The sequence below is a fragment of the Amblyomma mixtum genome, chromosome 3 (genome assembly GCF_055824585.1).
Source record: "Amblyomma mixtum isolate Tamu chromosome 3, ASM5582458v1, whole genome shotgun sequence".
In the NCBI taxonomy this organism is placed as follows: domain Eukaryota; kingdom Metazoa; phylum Arthropoda; class Arachnida; order Ixodida; family Ixodidae; genus Amblyomma; species Amblyomma mixtum.
Window position 1 is genome coordinate 322,717,150 of NC_143014.1, and position 25,186 is coordinate 322,742,335.

Here is a 25,186-nt window from a genome sequence, read left to right on the forward strand (position 1 = left end):
CACACCACAGAAACAATGGCCACTGTCGCTGCTTATGAGCCAGGCATTTTTGCAACGAAGTTAGCAGTGCAATAGGCCGAAAGGTTCGACTCATCAAACGACGGCACCGCACTGCTGACCTCATTATCGTTGTCGACCAGACATCCATAGCACATATGCCCCGACGGATCGCTTAATTGGGAGCTGCTACTACTCTTGGATGAGAGCGCGCCCACCGGCAGCACACACCGGTAATCCTTCTTCTTTTGCGATTCCAGCACAGTAACAGCGGCGCGCAAGACAGCCCAGCAGCAGTACGAGAAAAGCGAAGCTCACGGCGGTGATCTCAGAAACCATGCAGCATGTCGGATAGGCTTTGGATTTGACGAGCTAGACCATCCCACTCACGCACGCACGCACGCACGCACGAATGTACCGACACGCATATTAATGCGTCCATGCGTCACAAATTTCTCAAGTTTTTAATGCTAATATGTGCACAAGAACTTAATTATTTTTGTAACGAAAGTTTCATTTGGTTTTAGTTCTTTGCTATCGCACTGCCCAAAAGCATAGAGCCCGAAAGAGACGACCTGGAGGAATGCCTGGAGGCGATGCCTTTCTAAACGGGTCGAAGGAAGCCGGAACTGGCCGAAGCGCTAGCCAACGAACGCAGCGTCTGGGGAGGGACAGCATGGCGGGCCGCGGTCAGCGTTACTACGTTTGTCGTGGTCCTTTGTGGTGCCGAGGGCGTGAACGATCGCTGGCATGAGCATTTGTCACTCTTCCGATATGTGATGTGCCGACAGCAGTGAAATTCGCTGGTGCGATGTACGAAAACGTGGTAAGGTGCTGAGTAAACCTGTGTTTATAGCGTGCGTCAGCGGGCTCGACGGATAGCGCGTCGTCCTTTGCGCGCCTTCACTGGAAACGCTATGCGGACGGTGGGGCTCATTTCCTCCATGGCGGAGCAGCTGGTGGGAGACCACTACCCGGGTGACATCTCGCATCTTGGGGGTAAGTTAATTTTCTTCGAACCTGTTCATTATTTCAAAGCCTTTGCGCACAACTGGCCACGTCAACACAGCTAGTACAGAGACGCGAAGACGCAGTGCGTATCGCGGCAGCACGCAGCGCTGAAAGGTTGTTTGCTGGCGGCACACGGGCATGAATGCGCGTGTAGTGTCAGTGGTCACACGGTCATGGTCAGTATGCCATGCAAATATGCACAGCTGATCCGATCGCGGGGTGCACGATATCGGCGCCGTACTGCCGCCGTACTGCCATTCATCTCTCGCCGAGAATGGAATATGTGCCCACCAATAGATCTTCGGCCCGGGCTTTACATTCTCGCCGCATGTTACGCTGTAATTGAAGTAACAGCGCTCGAGCAGTTTAACTACGTAGACTGCGATTCAGCTGTATGCGTTTGGATTGAGCTTCCTCCTCTTTCACTTGTATTTCACTTGTACTTTTATAAATTGTGTATTTAAGGTACGAAGCTCCATATGATCCAGCTGCGTTCGTACTTATAGCCGAGCCAGTGTAGTCGAGCCTTGAATAGCAGAACGGTGAGATAAAAACAAATTGCTCTGAAGTTTTTCGCCTCTATTTTGGCATTCGCTTTTTCATACTTTGGCTCGGAGCTGAAATGGTACAAACAACTGCAAAATGCACACAGGTGCCATAGCTCCATTTGCCCTAAATCCCGAAGTTGCAGTGAAATTTAAGGGTAATTGAGCCTTTAATATGTACGAAGAATAAACTTCATTGTTTCATGATTATAACCAATGCCGCAAATAAATCTGACTTTGACTTAAATATGCTGAGGTACCTCTCCAATACCTTATTTGATGTTAAAGGAAAAAGTGTGGTTTTTCTGCAATTGGCACTATTAATTCATCATACCTGTGAGAATGTGAAATCATTGCTAATCATGCCAGATTTCAAATTGAGGGACGCATGCAGAATTTGAAGCAAACCAGCCTTCTACTGAAAATATCGTCCTGCTGTGGTCTGTTCTTTTGAATGGTGGCATGTATTGTAGAAACGATGCTGGATATCGATATGCAAGTGATGTCTCGTCTGAGGCTAGGTTGTGAATGACTGCCGTGGTTATGAATTTCTTGTTGCCTGGCCCACTTCGAAATGTGGTTAAACAGTTGTGTTCCATTATGCGACCGGCTCCTTTTTGTGCCTTGCACTTTGCCTTACATGCTTGATTCTAGTCCATTTTTTGCACTGTGCTGCTGTTAAATGTGTCTTTTTACCTTGCAGCAATCTCCACATAGCTTTACCAGCAATGCCTCTTCCAAGCTCTCCAGTATGGCTGTGCCAGCCTTTCACTTGGTGCTAGGATGCCCAGCAAGCAAGCAGGCTTTTGAGGTAAGCACTGAAGACATCTTCCGACACAAGTAGCTTTTATTTTCCTAGTCCACTGCTACTTGTGTGACCCCTCGAGTAAAGATCAGGTTCTTCTTCTTCTTTGCACTACAGGTGCACCGCCAGAGACGGTTGGTAACTCGAACTGAAGCTCTTCGCACCAGGGGTGCCACGTCAGAGACGCTCGTGTGATCAGTTGACACGCAGGGATAAAAAAAGGCAATAACTGAGGTTTATGTACAGATATTTACAGCGTACAGAAGTTTAGACACTCGAGACAAATTAAACGGCAAAAGACAAACAACAAAAAGGTGGATCTGGCTAATACTAGGGGAGGCCCCTACTCGGCGTGGCCGAAGATGCGTTGCATCTCACCTTAGCCCAGAACCCCGCTTCCAGCTCCGGGGCCCGGTTTTAAAGCCCTAAAGGCCCGGCCCACATTCCATAGCTTCCAATCATATTGTGCTCTCAACATGATTGGTTCTTCAAGAGCCTGGCCAGCCCTCCAGCTGCCGTAAAATAGAGCTCTCTCTCCACCACAAAATAAAAACAAACACAAATAGACATCCGTGCCAGCACGTGTGCGAATCAGTACTGCGGGTGGGGGGACACCCGTATACCTGCCGGCGCGTTCGCGAGCGGCCGCGTTCCAAGAAAGGAGACGCTTCGCTTTGAGCACCCCCAGGCGCGTTCCGATGACCCCGCGAACGCTACCGAACCCTTACACGCCCTTCCCAAGATTCTACAAAGGGCTCAAATGCCACTTTTAGAATTATAACAAAGGGATCGGTACGGGTCACAAAACCACCCTGTGGGTGACATACCGCAGCTACACCAGCGCTGGCACCAACAAAACCAAAACCAAAAACAAAATGCAAAATGCACACACAACATCAGCAAATTCCACAAATTCACACGGTGGCATGCCTGCCGTGCGCCGTAACACGCGTCCAAGTTGGTGCGTTGCACCCAGTTCACCAGCATGCACACCCGCGTCCTGCTCGACACACACACCGACACTCACAACTAGAGCGTTCAGTAGCACTGATATGGGCCACGTGAGCCTCCTTAGTCGCACCGAGCGTCCCTGTGCGCGTTCGAGCCCACACGTGCCTCATTCGACACGATTAACACCTAATGGCCACTATGCTCGTCAGGCTGGTGCCACAGCGGGGCGTGAACTGAAAAGACGGTGCCCTCCAGGATCAAAAACGTCCTGGTCATCGATAGGTGAAAATCTCTGACCATGCGACGCACTTGAGAGCACTCTCTCTCCGGCGCACCAGTACGACACGCGTGGTGCGTAAAGAGCATAGCCCCTGGCCCGTCCAAATATAGCAGTACAGCCAGTCTCGCTACACTTGATACGCCGACCTCTAGCACGGAACATACTGTTCCTCGCGTCGACTTTCAGCGTGAAAACCACGCACCTGCCTCCTGCCACTCCACCTCGCCCGGGGTCATCTGCACCTTTACTGCACGAGCAAACTTTGAAACCGCCCCTCCGTGCTTGATCAGCGCCCGCTGGCCCCGTGGCATAGTCTGACTCCGAGGCTCCATGAGCTTCCTGACAGTCACTTGACCCGGGCTTGCCTTGCGGCAAGTCGCCACACCTTTCCGGGTCCTCAACTGACCTGGTCGGGCACACACCGGGTGCGTTCATCTGCGCGGCGTTCTGCCCGGTCGGCCCAACAGGCCCACCTCCGCTCTTTGCCTCGGATGAAGGGCTCTTGCCACCAGAAACGCTACGGGGCACTTCATGCTCCATACCCGACACAGTGTGCGGTTGCGGCGACGCCAGACTTCCTCCTTTCACTCGCTCGCCGATCTGACGTCTGTCCTCACCGACCGTTTCCTGCTGCACGAAATGCTCTTTTTCACAGCTTGCTTGGGACTGCGTTTTCGGAATTGTCAGAGTGACTTCCAACAATCCTGAACTCGCGTCCGCGTCCCTGGTCTCATTAGGGGTTGAGCTAACTTGTGCAGCTGGATCGTCGGAGTGCGCGTTCACCGCCTCGACTACCGCGACGCTGCGTTCCGTCACGATACTTTCTTCACGAGAGATTGCACTTTCGTGGAAAGCTGGCTCCCTCTTTTCTTCTGCCTGGCTGTTTTCTTGACCTGTGCTTGACAGGTATAATCCTTTGTCTTCCAGCACAGGCGGCCTCGCCTCTCGAGACTCGGAGTAGTTGTCCCTCGCTAGTTCACTAGCTCTCTTAGACACCTTGAGCTCAGCGAGCTCCAGCGCTAGCTGCTGGCGCTTTGCTTCTAATTCCTCCAAGACGCACTTAACATCCTGAGGTTTCTCCTCGCACAGTGGCGCCTTTCCTCCATTTACTTTCGCAAGTTCAGCCTGAAAGTACGCTAAGCGCGCCTTCGCTAATTCCACTTGGTACCTCACATCAAGTGAGGGCAGGCTTGGATAGCTCTCCATACCGCCTTCCGTACCCCTCAGATGTCCTATCGGCTCGAACACAGGGACGTGAACAATGCGACCAAGGAAACTCACGGTTTCGATGCGTCGATCCGCATTGCCAGCTCCTTGGCGTCGGGGTCCACCGCCACTTTCCCCGGACGCTGCGATGAGCTGTCGCACGCCGCTGGTCCGCCGCCGGTGATCGTCGAGTTCCCGACGCGCTGCTTCCTTGACCGGACGCAGTCCCGCGTCGCTGGACTACTGCCGTGGTCCTTGCGTCCTTGCCGCCGTGTCTCCGCAGGTCCGTTCACGATCGCTGACCTGTCGCCTTGTCGTCACCTTTCTCCCTGCCTTGTCTTCTTCCTGCGCCGTCTTCCGTGGCCGCAGGATCCTGTCGACTGCGCCAGTAAAGATCAGGTTCTTCTTCTTCTTTGCACTACAGGTGCACCGCCAGAGACGGTTGGTAACTCGAACTGAAGCTCTTCGCACCAGGGGTGCCACGTCAGAGACGCTCGTGTGATCAGTTGACACGCAGGGATAAAAAAAAGGCAATAACTGAGGTTTATGTACAGATATTTACAGCGTATAGAAGTTTAGACACTCGAGACAAATTAAACGGCAAAAGACAAACAACAAAAAGGTGGATCTGGCTAATACTAGGGGAGGCCCCTGCTCGGCGTTGCCGAAGATGCGTTGCATCTGACCTTAGCGCAGAACCCCGCTTCCAGCTCCGGGGCCCGGTTTTAAAGCCCTAAAGGCCCGGCCCACATTCCATAGCTTCCAATCATGCTGCGGTCTCAACATGATTGGTTCTTCAAGGGCATGTCCAGCCCTCCGGCTTCAACAAGGTAAAACCACCCTCTCTACCACTAAATAAACAAAAACAAACACAAATAGACATCCGTGCCAGCACGTGTGCGAATCAGTACCGCGGGTTGGGGGACACCCGTATACCTGCCGGCGCGTTCGCGAGCGGCCGCGTTCCAAGAAAGGAGACGCTTCGCTTTGAGCGCCCCAGCCGCATTCTGATGACCCCCGCGAACGCTACCGAACCCTTACACCTCGTTATGTTGATTTTGGCAAGTTAGGTTGCCTATTAAGGGCTCTCTTTTGTTTTTCACCTGCTGCTGTGGCCTACTGCATTGGTGTTCGGCTACTGAGCCCAAAGACGCGGCATTGAATTGTGGTGGCTTCGTTTCGACAAGGCGAAATGCATATTTGCTCGTGTTTTATGCAATGTCAGTGCATGTTAAAGAATCTTTGGTGGTCGAAATTTATGCACAGCCCTCCTCTATGAATGGAGCTATTGTTCAACTTTGAGGCATTAAAGGGACACTGATGGCAAGCTGAAGTTGACCTGTGATGATGAAGTTCCGCATCCTAACCACAAAGACGACACTTTTTCTGAAAGTGGAGCTTTATAAGCCAGAGAAAGCAAAACATACAATTTTCATCAGCACCGGCTGATTTCGGAAGTAAATTGCGATGCGCTGACTCCGTTTTTTTTTTTTGGCACAGATTCCAGAGGCTAGGCTGAACTGCCATTCACCTCAGAACGGTTATCATGGAGTCCTTTGTGTAGACTTCATGAGTTCAAATCGAGTGGCGGGAAAATTATTAAATGTAATTTTTGCACCAATCATTGTGTTGATGGCGTTTGCACTGCTGTTAAAAACCGGGATAGCAGTATGGTATCCCATAAATCTAGGTTCAGGACTTGCAGGAAGTGGTTTATCACATTCCGCTAGCTTGTGCAAGAAACTACATCAGGGATATGTGCAGGTGTCTTTAATGTGTTCCTGAGTGAGCACTAACTCGTTAGGGGGAAGGCAGCTTCTAATCTGGCACTACAGTGCCAATGTCGTGAGTGTAAATCATAAGATGACCCATCAGTATGTACGCCTGATTTCTGTGACACTTCAGTGGTGTATAGAAGTGGTAAACAAATCTGTAAGGTATTTGATGCATATCTCCAAGGCAACGGCTGTATGAGTAGCGAAGCCATTAGTCAATCTTCAACGGAAAGAATTTTCTCTTTTAGATGACGTGCTTGTATATCAGTGACAGTTATTTGTTGTCCTGCCTTTCGCTGGTGTGAGTCATGTGTGGCGCATCTTCATGCGAGCCTTCTTTTCCTTTACAAAAAATTCAATTGATAGTCCAACCTGTTTTCTTCTTTTCCTGTGTTGCATCTTTTGGCTGGTTTTAAATCTGTAACTGAGCTCAGACCGTGATAATTACAGCCGGTAAACAGGGCTACTGAATGTGAGCTTGGCATACATGCGTACTGTATGTGTGAAAGTGCAGTTTACAATATTCAGAAATGCTTGATAGCCTTACAAGAATCTAAAATTTTGTTGGAATTCCTATTTGTTCTCTGTTCAATTGTCGAGAGTTTTTCCGCTTCATCGTGTGATTAGAGCCACTTTGGTACTTAAGCTGAAATCTTTTCTTTAGCCTGCATGTTTCTCACTTTTGGGACAGAAACGTGGAGGCTAATGAAGAGAGTTCAGCTTAAAAGAGTATAGACACCTAATCTTGGTGGCATGTTTTCTTCTCTATAATGATGCGGAAGACACTACTGTGCATGAATCACCATCTGGTATTCGTGTGAGACCGCTAAATAATTTATAATCAACTTTTTCTGCCATCCTGTTTCGGTGAACAATTTGACTATGGCTATGACATCAAAGAGAGCTTTTAGGTCACGTGAGGCGTGGAAAAACTGCACTTATAATCGCTGCTTCATCGTTTTAATTCGCTACAGCGCTGACGCCAGCATTCCTTAAGAGCCAGAAGTACCAATTGTATTGCAGTTTTTCATGCCTCACGTGACCAATAACCTCGCTTTGAAGTCACAGCCATCATTCAGCTGTCGAAACCGAAACAAATACAGCAGGAGAAAGAAATTTGATTATAAATTATTTAGCGGTCATAGGAGGATGCCATGTGGTAATCCGTGTATAATACTTTATGCCTTATTACAAAGAAAAAAACACGTGCCAAACGATAAGGACAGCAAAGTGAGCTATGGAAAGAAAAATGATAAGTCTAACATTAAGAGACCAAAAGGGGGCGGAGTGGGTGAGGGAACAAATGCGGGTTAATGACATGCTACTTGAAATTAAGAGGAAGAAATGGGCCGGGGCGGGGCTTGTAATGGGAAGATAACATAACCGCTGGTCCTTAAGGGTAATGGAGTGGATTCCAAAAGAATGCAAGCATAGCAGGGGGCGGCAGAAAGTTAGATGGGCGGATGAGATGAAGAAGTTCGCGGGGATATGGTGGCCACACCTAGCAAAGGACAGGGTTAATGTGGAGACATGGGTGAGTCCTTTGCCCTGCAGTGGGCCTTGTCAGGCTGATGATGATGGTATGTGTCGCACCTGCTGCTTCGTGCTATCAGCTGGCCCATGCTTGGCCGACCGGACTAGCCAAATTTGTGATGTGGGTTTTCTATTGCACCTGCATTTGTGTACACAGAGGACTTGAATGGTAGCAGGCGATGCTGTGCATGTGTTCACGCCACAGCACACATGACCCACACTGAAAGCTTCTCTGCCTTTAGTAAGACAGCTGCGTCAGTCTGGGGCATAACGTATCCCAGTGCTAGAGTATGAGTAAATTGCTCTGGAATTTTAATCTGGTATCAGGTAGCATAGCGCAAAAGAAGGCTAGCGCGGCTGCCTAATATTCTCTTGGGCAGCTGTGTTGGATTTTCAGTGCCTGTTAGTGTAATCCGTGAAAGTTCACTGTAACCCATTCGTTTCGATGTAAATTAGGAAGTCCTTAGAGCCCTGTACTTTTTAATGATAATAACAAGGTAATGCAGTAATTCAATTGTACCTGTTCTCTTTCAACACAGTAAAGTGCTGCTGGGTCGAGATCACAGTTTTACTTTGTAGGTGTGCTCAGGCTGTCATCATCAGCAGCAGCAGCAGCAGCAGCAGCCTGACTACACCCACTGCAGGGCAAAGCCTCTCCCATGTCTCTCCAATTTTGTCTGTCCTTTGCCACTTGCGGCCACTGTATCCCCACAAACTTCTTAATCTCATCCACCCACCATTTTTTCCTGTCTGTGTGTCTTCTTCGCCATTCTGAAATTCATTCATACAAATGGATTGATGCACGTAGTGTCAGGTGCGTAATGTGATACCACCAGCTCACCTCAAGCTGTGCTCAGATTTGCCTCATTGCTGCAGGAGCAATAAGGCAGGCTTGAGGCTGAGTGGTGCAAAAACATGATTTTTCAAGAATGTCTTTGTGGAAATTGCAATTAATCATGTGAATTTGCTTTCATTTTAGGAGCTGCACACAAGCTGTGCGCCTTTCCATGCTGATCATGCTGGCCAGGTACGCTTATGGTTACATTACTAGGTTGTTTTCATAATGGCAGTTGTGGATTTCTGTGTGGTTTTAAAACATAAATTGTATAAGTATTTGCCCTGCCACAAAAGTATAGTGGTGCATTCAAGGCCAGTGTTACAAAGGGATGTTTTGATTGCTGCAAGAACTTGAAGGCCCCTGTGTGGTCACTGTGGAAGGCCCCCTCCCTACTTAGGAATTGCTATTTGGGTTACTCAGTCATTTGGCAGAGGAATAGTGTATAGAGATAAGGGATGGAAGAATGCTTCCAACTAAAGAAAAAAATCCAGCAAGCAGTCATAGAAGCAGAAGTACAAAAATGGCAAGGCTTTCTCTAATTTACGTCGAATCTTTTTCACTTAGACTTCTTATTGCATAGAACGGCTGATGCTTGGCTTACACACATATTTTCTTTAGGTATGCAGTAGGTCTCACATTCTTGTATGATATGGTCACGGTGCCAAAAAATGATGGTGGTGTTAGAAAACTCGGAATATAGAGGAATTTTATTGCTGACCTTATGGAGAACTATGGTAGCTGTGCAGTCGTTATAAATATCTTCCAATATTTTCACATAACACTCTTCTACACCCTGATTCCACAATGCCTGCATGACAGCTGTGGTTCCACCGAGTCAATTGCTGTCTGGTAGTCAATGAAGGCTATATATTGGGGTTGGTTATATTCTGCCCATTTCTCTATCACCTGATTGATTGCATGAATGTGGTCTCTTGTTGAGTATCCTTTACGAAAGCCTGCCTGATCATTTGGTTGATTGAATTCGAAGGTTGTCCTGACTCTATTAGTGATTACCTTAGTAAATACCTTGTAGACAATGGATAGTAAGCTGATTGGTCTGTAAATCTTCAAGTCCTTGACATCTTCTTTCTTATGAGTTAAAATAATGTTCGCATTCTTCCAAGCTCCTGATACGCTCGTGGTCACGAGGCAAGCGTGTACAGGGTGGCTAGTTTCTCTAGCACAATCTCTCCTTCGTCCTTCAACAAATCTGCTGTTACCTGATCCTCACCAGCTGCTTTACCCCTTTGCATTGCTCCTGAGGCTTTCTTTACTTCCTCCCTCGTTACTGGCGGGAAGTCCCATTGCTATGCTCTACTGCCTCTCTCCGTAACGTTCTGATTACATTCACTACTGTAGCGATTTGTGCAGAACTCTTCGGCTACTTTAACTATCTTATCCATATTGCTTATGACATTGCCCTCTTTGTCTTTTAGCGCATAAATCTGGTTTTTACCTGTGATTAGTTTTCTCTTCACTGATTTTAGGCTACCTCCATGCTTTAGAGCATGCTAGGTTTTCTCCATGTTAAACTTTCTTATGTTGGCTACCTTGCACTTATAAATAACTTCGATAGCTCTCCTAGTTCTATTCTATCTCTGAAGTTAGACGTCCTCATGCTTTGGCGTTTCTTCATCAGACCTTTCGTCTCCTGAGGTACCTTGCAGGTATCCTCTCGAATGATCTGACCACCTACTTCTGCAGCACGCTCCAATGAATTTAAATATGTATTTAAAGATAACAGTTAAGGTGGGAGATTGAGCTTCGAGATTTGCACTTCATCTTGGGAGTTATGCCACTGCTACACAGAATACTTGATCGCCGTAGAGATATTTCATCATCTCGCACCAAGCTGCTGTGGCGCCACTGTCACAGTTGATAATTTTGCTGGGAAGCTGTTGTAGTGCTCACACAGTTTTGAAAAGGTGGTATTCATTGTATTTGTGCTATTGGCAACAGTGATAATATGCTTGCTGCAGTGTTTTGTGGCTAGCCTTCTTTTTTTTTAGTGAAATAAGTTGTACATTTCATGTTGAGTATTCTTTCAGCGATTAAATTGCTTTGATTTTATTCCTTAGTGTATAGTTGCGAGTGCTCCATGTCTGAGTGCAAATTTCTACCACTGAAAAGCCTTCAAAATCTTAATAGATGTCCACACTATTCTAGGGACTCAGTGGCTATTGGAAATGCCCATTTAGCTGTATTCAAGTGCCGTTGAGTTAATAGCCATTTGAAAGCCTTCAAAATGCCTGTGTGACACGGTTATTAGATTTTGTGCAGGTTTGATGCTGAGCAGTCTGCGTGCTTGAGTCGGGTTTTCCAGTGTCTGTATTTCAAACCTGAAACTTTTCGAAATCATCATTGGTTCATTAATGGAAGAAGTACTTGTGCCCTTTTCTGGAATTTCCAGAAAACAGATTAACTGAATTTTTTTGCATATACTCCTACCTTTTTGCAGGTGCTGCATAGTGAGAACCTGTATCAAGACGCCAACCTGCTGGACTTGGAGAAACTGAAGAAATTGTTTAGCCACTGTGTGGCACCCGTCATGAGGGATGTGGCATTAATAAAGCCAGTTAAGGTGACCTTATCTATGTCCTTTTGCAAGCATGCTACACACATGAGAGCCATCCCACGAAGCACCGTTTCTGCAAAGCTTGTTATCTCACAACATGCATGCTGAATGAGGCAGTGACAGACAGATGAGGAGGCCTTAATGCAGTACATTAGCGTACCGTGTTGAGCAGTGATGTAGGAGCCTTGCAGCCATGCAAGGTATTATCGGTATCATGATGGTAACTCCATTAGACACTGTCTAGTGCTCTGTGAGCCAGACTCGGCTCTTGAACATTCTGGGACTCACCCTTGGCTCTCGGACATTCTGGAAGCCTCACCCGGCTTGCGCATATTACGCGAGGATGTCTCCTGCTGTACGAGCCTTACGCGGCTTGCGCACTTATGTGAGAGATGTCTCGCGTTTGCGAGCTTGCTCGGCTTGCGCAAATTATGTGAAATATGTCTCGCGTTCTGCGACCTCGTTCAATCGTCACATTTTGCGTGGCAATAAACACGCAAAGATAGGCACGCAGAATTCACGCTCAATATTTTCAATAGGGTAGTCTTACTATCGACAGTTTCACTATCGATAGCGGTAGTACCGATAGAATACTATCGATAGCAATAATATTGATAGTAACACTATCGATCCTACTATCGATAGTACGATCAGTAAAACTATCGATAGTCTAACGATAGTAGTACTATCGGCAGTTTTTTTACACCATCGATAGTTTAAAAAAAGACTATTGATACTAGCGATAGTAAATTTCCCAATAGTTTTGCATCACTATTATAGGCTCAATACCAGCGACGACAGCCGCATTTCATGCAGAAAAACATGAAAGAACGCCTGTTACTGTGATTTTCCTCCAGGTTGAACATCGGCAGGTGGCCAAGATTAATACAGGGCCTTTCAGCACAGTGTGCATCATTCCACAGCGTTGCCTTCGGACGTCCAAATACATCCTTCAAAGAATAAATTCAAAAAGAATAAAATGCCGAAAAGTCCCCGCATCTCTAGCGTCATACATCTTGAGGTATGTGATTAAGTTTCAGAACATAATCACAGTTTTTTATGCTACAGAGTTTCCTGTACAAAAAAACTATAAGTAGAGCTCGTCAGCTGCAGGAAGCAAGCATAGAACATAGGCTGCAAAAAGCTGTGCTTTCTCTAACCACACTAAAATATGTTGAACAAATGTATTCGTTTGGGTGAGGTGACAGATTATTACAGCATATGTTGTGGTCCACACACGTAGCTGAGTTATTACAAAAGCTGTTTCATTAGGCCGTCTCAAGAACACAATAACCCACCGTCATCTTCATCATCAGGCTGACTACGCCCACTCCAGGGGCAAAGGCGTCTCCCATGTCTGTCTAGTTAACCTTGTCGTTAATTACTCGAGAAAAAACAAGAAACCATCGCACTTTGCGGAAAAGGACCTATGCACAAAAGCTGTCAGCCTGGTAGCAGCCTAGGCAAGAAAATATCCTCGATCTGCTCTCAGTAGCTAGCGCAGCCAATGTCAAAGCTATACATGTAGTTGCCGTAGGGATTGCTTCTGGGCCAAGCTGTGTGGCTCGTTACGCGTCATCAGTGCTCTACATTAACTGAGGGTGAAAGAAACTCTCGCCCTCACCCGCTCGATGTTCGAGCCACGGTCCTGTTGCACTCGAGGGAGGATACTCTACCTCAACGGCATTGCTGCAGACCTACACCATCAATGCAGACTTCAGACGCGTTCGCTTCGGATAGTGCGACACCCGTCGAGACTGACATGCGAGTGTTGTGGCCTTACATAGCCCTGCTTTGAATTGCGCGGAGATTCGCGCTCTTGAAGACCTCATGTGAGTGAACTATACCTGGGTTTCGGACGCGCCGGCTTCTCATAAATAACTTTCTTCTGTTCGTCTTGGGTAAGTCAGTTTGCGCCGCAAATGACCACATGTTGTCTGCGGCCTCTGAGAAAATTAATTCCTTCCTAGCAAACGATCGTAATGGATGTTTCATGTCACGTTGCTACAACGTCACACACTGCTTAAATTCTCTGACGCCATGCTGTGTTACCTTCTTCCCCTGTTTGGACCAGATATCATGAAAGTATAACACACTTATGGTTGGACGATAATGTGCACCCTGTGAATGTGAAGTTATTCATAAATGCGGCATTCATCATCATCATCATCATCAGCCTGACTGCACCCACTGCAGGGCAAAGACCTCTCCCATGTCTCTCCAATTAACCCTGTCCTTTGTCAGTTGCCGCCACTGTATTCCCGCAAACTTCTTAATCTCATCCGCCCTCCTAACTTTCTGCCGTCCCCTGCTACGTTTGCGTTCTCTTGGAATCCACTCCGTTACTCTTAAGGACCAGCGGTTACCTTGCCTACGCATTACATGCCCTGCCCAAGCCCATTTCTTCCTCTTGATTTCAACTAAGATGTCATTAACCCGCGTTTGTTCCCTCACCCACTCCGCCCTCTTCCGATCTCTTAACGTTACACCTATCATTTTCCTTTCCATAGCTCGCTGCGTTGTTCTTAACTTAAGCTGAACCCTCTTTGTTAGCCTCCACGTTTCTGCCCCATAGGTGAGTACCGGTAAGATACAGCTGTTGTATACTTTTCTATTCAGGGATATTGGTAAGCTACCACTCGGCATTAGGTACATGCAATTAAGATGGCATTATTGCTGCATGCTACAATAAACCTGCCTTCCTTTTGAACAACCTATATAAGGCGCCACACTCCAGCATTTTCGGCGCATGGTGATCAGGTTTTCGGGCAGTTATTCGCTCTTGTGCGCTATCGCACGCAGCCCCGAGTGATATCAACGTACGGAACGAGCGCGGGGCGAAAATAGGCCATCTTGTTTCCCTCTTTCCATCCGGAACAGCACCAAGGTACACTGGATCTGTCATCATCATCATCATCAGCCTGACTACACCCACTGCAGGGCAAAGGCCTCTCCCATGTCTCTCCAATTAACCCTGTCCTTTGCTAGTTGCCGCCACTGTATCCCCGCAAACTTCTTAATCTCATTCGCCCACCTAACTTTCTGCCGTGCCCTGCTACGTTTGCTTTCTCTTGGAATCCACTCCGTTACCCTTAAGGACCAGCGGTTATCTTGCCTTCGCATTACATGCCCTGCCCAAGCCCACTTCTTCCTCTTGATTTCAACTGGATCTGTACTCGCCACTTATTCACTCTGGTCAGCCTTGGACTAACAGTGACAACGCATCAAAGTGTCACAATGTTTGCTGCGCATGCGCAAGCAAGTCGTGTCCTCGGAACGAGCACGATGCTCCGAATAACGACCGACATTTCCGTTCGAAAAACCGCAACATACCTTGAATTCAGCGGACACGCCTACCGAACTACAGCTGCCAGGTACTCAGTCGACACAGTTACCCATTGCCCCGGCAGCGCGCCTCTGCTAGACGCTTGAAGCGGGGGGGGACATCCTTTGGACAAAGGGCCTGGCTACGGCGCGGCTAAAACACCCAAGGTAGGCATCCTTCCTCAAGTTCTTTTTCATATTATTTAATTATCTCATGGCCCATGGGGAAGCCGTTAGTTTGATAAACTAAATTCCGGCCCCAGCGTTTTTTTCCCCTTTGCATGTGCGAACTGAAGCGGAAGAGAGAAGGCGCTGCGGAGTAAGACTGCCCTCTTGCGTTTCACTCGCATGGCTCAAGATCTTCTACTATCAACCCCCTGTATCGCCCTTGCTGGCGCTTCTTGGTAGCTTATGTTGTTTTCGGAATGCTGCTGCCGTACGCATTTACCCGCCTGCCCCACAAAAATATTACCAATTTAAAAGTATTTCAAGTGCGCTTCATGTCGGAAGAAAATCTAACCAACAGCCGCTTCTCGGGTATGTGCCATGATGTAATGTTATTTAGTTGCGCTGAATTGCGTGTTAAGCGTGTGAGTATGACAGCGGCCAGGTAGTGAAGCAGGGCGGAAAGCTGCTTGTTCGCAGGCATACATGACTGAAACAGCAGATTAAAATAACAACACTATCGGTCAGCCTTGGTCGTCTTATGCGGTATTTGGCTGTTCCTCGCTGTAGTAAGATAGAATGTGGAAGTACATGCGCGGGCAAAAGTGGAGAGACCAAGGAACGGTGGCAGAACTGCTAATCAACGTTTCTTGACGGCGAGTGCCTAATATGCTTCAGGCCTGTTCGGGCTTGCATTTTCATCGGACCCGGCTTCTTCGAGAGCAAAGCCGTCAGGGACCGTTCTTTGCTTCCGCAGTGGCAGGCTGTCAGCATGGGTGAGCGAGTTAGCGCGCACGGGCCTTTTAATCAGTCAACCTCCACTGCAAGTTGCTATTGCTGCACAACTTCGCGCGTTAGTTCTGCGTAATATCTAAACCAATGCGCGGCTTCCATATAGCGGTGGGTATTTTCCACGTCACTATGCGGCAGAGTGAAAGCTATAGTAGCCAGTTTCTTGCTTCTTGCTTTCACTCCTGTGAAAGTCGCCTCCTGTGCCATTCAACGAGAGGCAACGGATCATTGAGCCCAGCTCGCAGCATGTTACACAGCGCGAAATTTTTGTCTCTACTGGCCTTTGACGGATTATTATTGCAGAGGCACATCCATAAATCTACGCGCGAAATATTACCGCGATATCTACTGCGACAGGCTCGTGCGCGCTAGCTCGCTCGCCCAGATAGCCTTAGCCTTACTATGCGGAACTGAAGTGCGGTCCCTTGGTGTTTCTGTAGGAAAGGCCGTGTCCGACAGAAATACGTGTGCAAAGAAGCCATAATATTAGGTAGGCACACCGCGCATGCCTCGAAAATAGGCGCATGACGTCAGATACCTCTGACGAGCAGCTGTCACAGTTCCCGTAGGGGACCGCAATGGTGGCCTAGGGGTTTGAGCATCCGCCTCGCATGCGGGAGGTGCATGGTTCGATCCTGAGTCCCGCCGGGTACCCACCCAATAGGTACAGGGTCGTCCCCTCTAAGTGCGAACACGGCTCAGCGTGGCTGCGCTGTGCGGAGCCACGAGGGGTGTAAAGAATATAGCCAACTGAGGTATTTAACATCCACTGACAAAGCTGAGCACACGAGTGCCTTGCATTCCCTTTCCACCGAAACGAGGCCGCCGTGGCACCGATCGCACTCGGGTCTCCGCAGTCGGACATCTTAGCCGCTGAGCCAACGGGGCGGTGCATTCTTAGGATTTAACCAACTTCTTTAATTGACCAAGGTAACAGGCAAAGATTTTCTCTGCGCGTGTTGTATAAGGCGGATAGGATGTTTGCATATGCAGCTGTTAATGGTGTGTGCACAGAGATAGCGTTGAGCACGTTTTTCTTGGTCGAAGTAGTCACATTATGACTTCAGCGCGAAGCAGCTCGTGGATCGCGTGGCGAGATTTCACAGCCCATAAAAGAATTTTTGGAAATCACCTATATTGGCAATGAGGTTGAAAACAAATCACAATTCGTTTATTCCATCATTTACTTTTTTTTTTAGCGGGCTGAACGACTGTATTTCGGTGGAAGCTGCCGGTCACAGGACCCTAGTACAAGCACTGAAACGCCTCGTAATGCGCCGACATTTCCGATTTGCCTCAGTCGCATGTTGGTTTCCGCTAACGCTTTTTCGCTCTTGCTTCGGACATGGCGGAACGTCGCTTAAAACAAATGTGACATGCGTAAAGACCCACTAAGGACAGCTGCAAACTAGGGAAGAAATTTTATTCCAGGAAACAGACGTGCTGTTCGCTGTGAGTTATGCGGTCCGCAATACCAACGAGAGCGAAGAAGAGGCGGCGGCTCTGTGACCTCGCGTGTTACACAATCGCCGCAACACGATACCAAGCGCTAGAAACACCTCAATGGGGGGTGTTGGGAAAGGAAGAATGAAGACCCTTTCCTACCTAAGCCGGATACAGTTCAAATCTGCAGCGAAGCTCCGCCCACATTCAGGATTGCTCCACAATTCTGGTTTATGGGGTTTAATGTCCCGAAACGACTCGGGCTAGGGACGCCGTAGTGAAGGGATCCGTAAATGTCGGCTATATGGGGTTCTTTAACGTGCCAAATTATTCATCGAAGTTCCACCGCCGCGGCCCGGATAGAACCAGCGTCTTTTGGGCCAGCAGCCAAGGGCCATAACCACTGAGTTACCGCTGCGTTTGAACACAGTTCTTTCACTGCCGAATAGCAGCCTGTTGTTCAAACTTTCCATGCCTCGTGAACATGAAGCTAATCTAGAACGAAGTAAGCTCAGTAATGCTTAACGGGTGCCTGAGGTAACATGAATGGGTTTGAACTTCTTTTACACTAATTACCGTACATCATATTATTATTCCCTTAAACTTGTGTCTAATGTTTTGATGAAGACGGTTGTTTTGATATACTTCTGGTTCAATGAATTCCTTGTTCCGCATGTGCCCTCCAGTTGCTTAAAGGGACACTGAGGAGAAATTGAAGTTGGCTTGTATCGACAGAATACCAGCTCCTGATTACAAAAACGCCACTCATACTGACAACAAAGCTCTTGTAACGTAGAAAAGAGCAAGAACCAAAATACAGGTATCGCCGCCACAGGCCAAACTCGCAAGTACAAGCGTCATGACGTCATATAACAAAACAGTGTTGCTAGAACCAATAGTTCTAGCAACGCTAGGACACGAGAAGCACAAATCACTGAGGCGCAGCCAATGCATGCGCAAATCTCCTTGACGTCGCCAGATGGCGCCACGTGCTGGGCAGCTACGCGCTCGCCTGAAGCATCGGGACCAATCAGCGCCTGCTCGCCGGCGTTAGGCGAGCTCCCGGTATTCCGCTAGCGGTATCAAGGTACACGGTATGCTAAAGGTGTCTATTTGCGAGAACTTCGTTGACGACTTCGAGAACGAGATCCATCGTAACGCCCACAAAACGCCGGTGCAAACGTAAGCGAAGCGACTGTAGCGACGGCCGCAATAGCCGATAGATGACTTCAACGTGCGGCCGGCGGTAGCTTTCTTTTCGGCTGCTGCTAGGCCGCACTGCTGGCCGTCAGAAATCACGGAGTCTGCATCACGTCATGTCACGTCATGTTTCACGTCACTTAGTCCTCTGTCGTCATAGCCGAATCCCAAGTTTGAATCACAGCGGCTGGAAAAACCTTTTCAACTTCGAATCCAAATTTCTTAGAAATAAATGCATTTTTCGCTGCCGGCCAAGTGGCAACAAAGCCATGACATGCCGAACTATCGGATTTTGCTATAAAAAATATATTAATAGTGCTCTCCTCAGTGTCCCTTTAAGACCCAAAGACCATTTTTAGGGGCCACGGTGTCCCACAAGATAGGACACAAGAACACGGGCTCATTAAGCTCCGCGTCCCTCATAGCCTTAGTCGCTTTGGGACGTTAAACCCCATAAACCATCATTAAGCTCCTTGTTCAATAATTTACCCCTAGGCCCTTCTCTACAAAAACTAAAAATAAGCTAAAGGAACCACTAAGTCGTATCAGTTTGTAAAAAGGTACGTGCGTTCTTATCTTGGGACAGCCTTTTCATTTACCTGCATCGCTTGAACGAAAACATCTTCGACGGAGGTGCGTCTGGTTGGGTTTTTGATAGTTGAAAGAAACGCTGACGCCAACCAATATTTTAATTTTGCCCAACGTTTCGGGACCAACTTCGCTCTCCCTTTGTTAGCACGTGGCGGAGTCCACTAACGTACGCAGAGGGGAGCGTTCCTGGAGTTCTAGTCATCGCTGCCTTTGTATGCCGGATGTGCCATGACTCCACATGTCGCCTCTTGAACAACTTTGGCTCCACGGCCAAGACGCTCACCTCCTCGAAGGCTATAGAACGTTTACAGAGAGCAGTTTCCTTTGTACTCGACAAAAGGCGCCAGTAGGAGGTCCGCCACTTGTGGCCTTCGAAGCCGACGTTAGCAGCACCGGCGCGCAGTGCGAAACGCTGCTGCGCAGCTTGTGTACGAACGTGAAGTGACTCTTAAACAACACAGCTGTGATACGGATGTCATGCGTATTATTGAATTAATTTACCTGTAAATGAATTTTGCTGTTTGTTGAATTAATATCTACAGCAAATATCCCTGTGCTAAAGTGTCGAAAAATAGACGCGCTTCTTACATAAAGGGAACCGCTACACAATTGGCGCCGTTCCTGGATTAGCTGTCTTGCGAGTTCATGCTGCTTCCAAACAGAACAGGACGTTAATGTGCTGTTCCACGGAAAAATAAACATCACAAACGCCGCGCGCCAGTTTATTTCAGCGCCAGCATTAGCTGCGGGAATAGCAGAACATCAGTACATGCCTGTCACGTTTCTCGCCGTTGACAAACACTGATCCAATACATCGAATGATCGGTGCTTCCTTGGCGTCGGCACAGTGCCCACTAAACTGTCATCCGTACTTAACGGTAGCAAGGTGGAAGCGGCAACTGAGCTTTTGTAGAAGTCCTCAAAGAATGCGCTTCTACATGCAATTCTGTCGCCCAGTGCAAATCTCTACAGAAGTGCGCTAATGCATGGGACAGCGGTGAAATTTATCACAACCAGACATTGCATTTTTCCGCTTATTTCGGCTGGCTACATCCGCGGGGCTGAACTCCGGAGCAGTTTTACTTTGCGAGAGAGCATAGTCGAAGGTCGCCGAGCTTCAGAAAGAGTCCACGAAGAACATCCATACTTTTTCTTTGTAAGCCGGAATGTTAACGGAGGATAAAGTAAACATCTGAATAATCGGTCGGCGATCGCACGCACGCGGACGTTCGGTTGTAAGTCGCGTGCTGTGCTGAGCAGCGAACGTTCTTGATAGCGGTGAACACATATTCCTCCATTCGGCAAAAATATCGAGCTCTAAAACGCAAGCTTTAAGGCATTGGCCCGCTTTTAATCGGCAGTTACACAAGTTTTGCAGTTCACCAATAGTGTTAGAAGGTGAACTGACTGAATAAATATGAACGCGCAGGTAGCTGAATGCGGTCTGTTGACACATTCGAGCCGATGCGGGCAGTCTGAAAGGGGCGAGTGAATGATTTGGTTGAAGCAAACATTTTTCACGTTCTGTGCGGACTAACACGAAGATTTTGTGCCGTCTGACAGCTCGTTATCCACAGCGAGAGCCGAAGAAGCGTCTTGCAGCCGGGCACCATGCAGCGCGCCGGCAGCCGTCGAAACGAGAAGGCCGGAAGGCCGGTGATGGCGGAATGGTCACGTGACCAAATATGGCGGCGCCCATGCTCGCGCTCTGTAAAGCGTCTGTAAGGTGGTCGCCGCGCTCGCAGTGTTCGGCGAGGGGGTTGGCTTCCGAATTCATTAGCCGGACGTCATTCTTGTGTTGCCTTATTCTTTGGGGGAGGTTTCTTGTTTCGCCGACGTATGAAGCCGGGCACTTGGAGCACGGGATTTTGTAAATGACACGGGATTTTTATGGGAAGCATACTACTTTAGCTACCACTTCAGTCCTTCACCGTGGTTATGCGCCTCCAAATCACGTGATACATGACGTCACACCACGTCCCACGATGACGTCACGAGAGTAGAGAAACGGGGGCCCACCTCGCGCCATCGCTGTGGTTGTGCGCCTCCAAATCGCGTGATACATGACGTCACACCACGTGACGCGATGACGTCATGACAGTGGAGAAACGGGGGCCCACATCGCACCGTCGCTGTGGTTGTGCGCCTCCAAATCACGTGATACATGACGTCACACCACGTGACACGATGACGTCACGACAGTGGAGAAACGGGGGCCCACTTCGCGCCGTCGCTGTGGTTGTGCGCCTCCAAATCACATGACACGATGATGCCACACCACGTGACACGATGACGTCACGGCAGTGGAGAAACGGGGGCCCACCTCGCGCTGTCGCTGTGGTTGTGCGCCTCCAAATTACGCGACACGATGATGCTTCGCATTCTCCAGGCTTAACCAAGTTGAGCCTCAGCCATTTTTTTTCTCTGGGGACGCGGTCTTTCGGTCGCAGTAAAAAGCGGTCGCAAGAACGGTTCTCGCCGACCTACAGAAGAATGGCTACACACGTGACTTCATTCAACGTGTTGGCCGCCGTCAGGCTCAGAGGACAGGGGGAACAACAGCCAACAATGAAACAACAAAACGCGCGCGCGTGGTGCTTCCATACGTGAGGGGAACCATCGAGGCACTTGCACGCATTCTGGGAAAATGTGGAATCTGCCTTGCTCACAAACCGCGACCGAAAGACCGCGTCCACAGAGAAAAACAACCTGGTGTCATTTACAAAATCCCGTGCTCCAAGTACCCGGCTTCATACGTCGGCGAAACAAAAAACCTCCCCCAAAGAATAAGGCAACACAAGAATGACGTCCGGCTAATGAATTCGGAAGCCAACCCCCTCGCGTCTTGGCCGTGGAGCCAAACGTGCTTAAGAGGCGACATGTGGAGTCATGGCTCATCCGGCTCACAGAGGCTGCGATGAATAGAACTCCAGGAACGCTCCCCTCTGCGTACGTTAGTGCACTCCGCCACGTGCTAACAAAGGGAGAACGAAGCCAACACCCCGCTGCTGCTGGCACACTTCAGTCACTCCTGAAAAAGGGACCGAGTTGGTCCCGAAACGTTGGGAAAAATTAAAAAATTGGTTGGCGTCAGTGTTTCTCTCAACCTGCATCTCTTGTGCTTGTGTGTATGCAATTCCCGCTGTACCATGGCAGACTGATTTACATGTGCATAGCATTACTATGATTATTTGGGTCCGCACACGTTACTCTGTTTCGGTGCTTGGTGAAAAATTTTCGTCGTGGAGACTGTATAATCCTTGTGTTTTAGCGTGCTGTGAATGGTTTTGATGCCTGCCAGGCGCTGGCACTCAAGCCAACAGTGGCTTTGACAGGCCTGAATATGCATTGGGTTTTCATTGTCAAAAAGGGTAATTATAATTTTTGTTATTATTATTATTACTGTCTTAAGCAACCACATTATGTTAAAGACCACCCTATCAGATAGGAAGCCACGCTTTAACCAAGTCATGCGAACGCGCATGCGTGACTTATGGGTGGCGTGTCTGACTCGGGATTCGGGTCCCGGGTTCGATTTCCATCTCAACCTCTGTAACGAGCTCCTGCCAATTCGGCCATGTCATGTGGTCTCGTGACGTCGCTTGACACGCCGACCACTCAGCGCCCGGGCATGCCACCGGTGATCTACCTTCTGCCAGAGGCATGAACGTGAATTTTCGCTTGCAACGCCACTGCCGGATTTTCGACAGAACGGTTCCTTTAACATTATTGCGTTAAAACACCATCGGGGCAAAGCAAACAACACTCTATCGTAAACGGAAACAGAAGGCAAAGATATAACCCTACAAAGAACCTTTAGCCGCTGTGGTGGTTAGTGGTTATGGTGTGCGGCTACTCGGTCGGGAGGCCCGATCGCGGCAGCGGCAGCCCCGTCTCAACGGAGGGGAAACGAAAGAGTTCGTGTTAAAGAACCGCAGGTGGTCTCAATTATGTGGAGCCCTCTTCTACGGCGAGTTATAATCTGAGTGAAGTGCGCTTTCCCGCAGTGCCGACGCGGAACACTCGAGCACAGAAAGTATGTAATGAATTAGGTACACTTCGTAGAAAAGCAAGCACAATATTCTCCTGCGCTGTAGCAGACAACACTAAGCCTCGCCTCCAGCCTCGTCGCGGTGGCTCAGGGGTTATGGTGCTCGGCTGCTGACCCAAAAGACGCGGGTTCGATTCCGGCCGCGGCGGCTAGAATTTCTTTGGAGGAGAAATTCTAGAGGCCCGTGTACTGTGCGTTGTCAGTGCACGTTAAAGAACCCCAAGTGGTCGAAATTTCCGCAGCCCTTCACTACGGCGTCCCTCATAGCCTGAGTTGCTTTGGGACGTTAAACCCCAATGGACCAAACCAACTAAGCCTCGCCTCCAGGCCCATGTGCGCCTGCGCGCTTCGCTTCGATGCCCGGCCGCGGCGGATGCGCTGGGGCTCCGCAGAACAAGGCCAAAGGGTGCCTCGGTGTAACGCTCCCACGTAGAGGATGGAGACACTGCCTTCGTGGCCGGCATCTTGGGGCAAGCATAAACGCCGGGCTACAGAGCGACGGCCGGTATTCTTGTTCGGCATGCTTTTGCGTTAGCAGGTTCAGATGTATGAAGTTTTTGCAGCTATGCTCGCAATTCTGAGCCTTTTGCTCACGAATATAAAAGAGAACAGAACTAGCGTATGCTTGCACGCACAGCTCTCAGGGAAAAGTACCGTTGTGCAGCTAGGTCAGCACATACTCTTTGGTCGTCTTGGATACTCAAAGCGGGAATTTTGACTACTGGCTGCTTTATGAAGTAGTGCCTTTCCGTTCTGCTGGACATGAATGAATTTGAAAGCTTTATAACCTGCAGTAGGCTTCAACTGCGTCTCCTGCTACATTTCAACTACCAGCTTACCTTTCACTTAGCAGCGTATATTGAAAAGGGTTTGCATCACAGTGGTGTATCGTAAACCGTAAAACAAAAATAGTAGAAAGTTATGAGACATGATGTGTAGACCAAACCTTGACACGTGTCGTACGGTAATGTAGACGTCATTTTATTTCCAAACAATTCCCAGCAAGCTTTTCAAGCATCCTTTAGCTGCACACTCAGGAGGAGGCATTTCCTGAACCGGTTATTTAAGATTAGGGCCAACTACAGTTTTCCTGCCGCGCAGCTTTAATACTGACGTAAGACGGGCAAATTTAACTTTACTTGAATTTGACTAAACCTCATGCGGGTACATGCGCGCTTCAATGCGGTACACTTCGCCTCGAGATGTGTCACTGCGCGGCAAAGAAAAAGCTGCTTTCGGAATTAACTTTTGTACTGAGCAGGCACCTTGCCTCCTCGCGACCGCTCTCTCAAGGTGGCGCCGCTCGCGAATACTCGAACTGCGATGTGTAGAGTCTGAACAACTAAATTTTCGTGAGGACCTAGCCTTTGCTTTTTTTTGTGATTCACAAAGACCTCTCGGAAAATTGTTTCCGCTGATAATTTGAGAAAATTTGCGCTAAGGTAACTATCACGTGTGCTTCGCGTAATTTACAACTTGCTTTAGCACTTGCTAAGTTCCGGGACGGCGGAATTACAATGTCGCCTTTTTTGCAACTAAAATCCTTGTTCACGAACTGCGTTTTCATTTCGTACTCTGCCCACAAAGGGGATTAACGCGAGGGAAGAAGTGTCCATCGCCCTCCACTGTAGTGTTTTTCGAAAAGGAGGGAGGGGAATGCCTCTTAATCTGCGTGACCCTGAGGCCGCTACGGTTGCTTACCAGATTTCAAGGTCGAGAGTAAAGGACTGGTGTCGAAGGGTTACAATTGTAAATTCCTTTGAAAAATACCAAGTTCGACTTACCGCGTTCGTACCCCGGCTATGAACGCAAAAGAGGCGAGCTCTAGTCACTAACGATTGTTGTGTTGCACTGTGGGAATGATACTAAAGTCGTATGTCACTCAGTGAAATTGATGCTCAATTTTCTCATGTCGGAAATATAGCAGACACAATTGCCCATATATTAGCTTATAAGCGTTCACACCCGCCTGAATTAAAATGCTGCACTTAAAAAATACAGTGCGGCTATCTCGACTCCAAATAATTCAAGGCCATGCGTTTTATATTCTTTGTAACGGCGCTTCGAGCTGCTTCAGCGTTGAAAAAGGGACACCAAAATTTGT

The 25,186-nt window shown here is 48.4% G+C and overlaps 1 protein-coding gene across 2 annotated transcripts; it reads left to right on the forward strand.

The window, feature by feature from the left end:
* The first annotated feature begins 387 nt into the window (after positions 1 to 387).
* LOC149355771 (uncharacterized) lies at positions 388 to 11,985 on the forward strand. Of its 2 annotated transcripts, XM_089584005.1 has the most exons (4): positions 388 to 996; positions 2,257 to 2,364; positions 9,083 to 9,130; positions 11,400 to 11,985. In XM_089584005.1, the coding sequence occupies exons 2-4, from the start codon at positions 2,305 to 2,307 to the stop codon at positions 11,622 to 11,624; spliced, it is 333 nt and encodes a 110-aa protein (XP_089440131.1). In that variant the 5' UTR covers positions 388 to 996; positions 2,257 to 2,304; the 3' UTR covers positions 11,625 to 11,985. The 2 variants fall into 2 exon arrangements, with proteins under 2 accessions (XP_089440131.1, XP_089440132.1); XM_089584006.1 differs by lacking the exon at positions 9,083 to 9,130.
* The last annotated feature ends 13,201 nt before the right edge of the window (positions 11,986 to 25,186 follow it).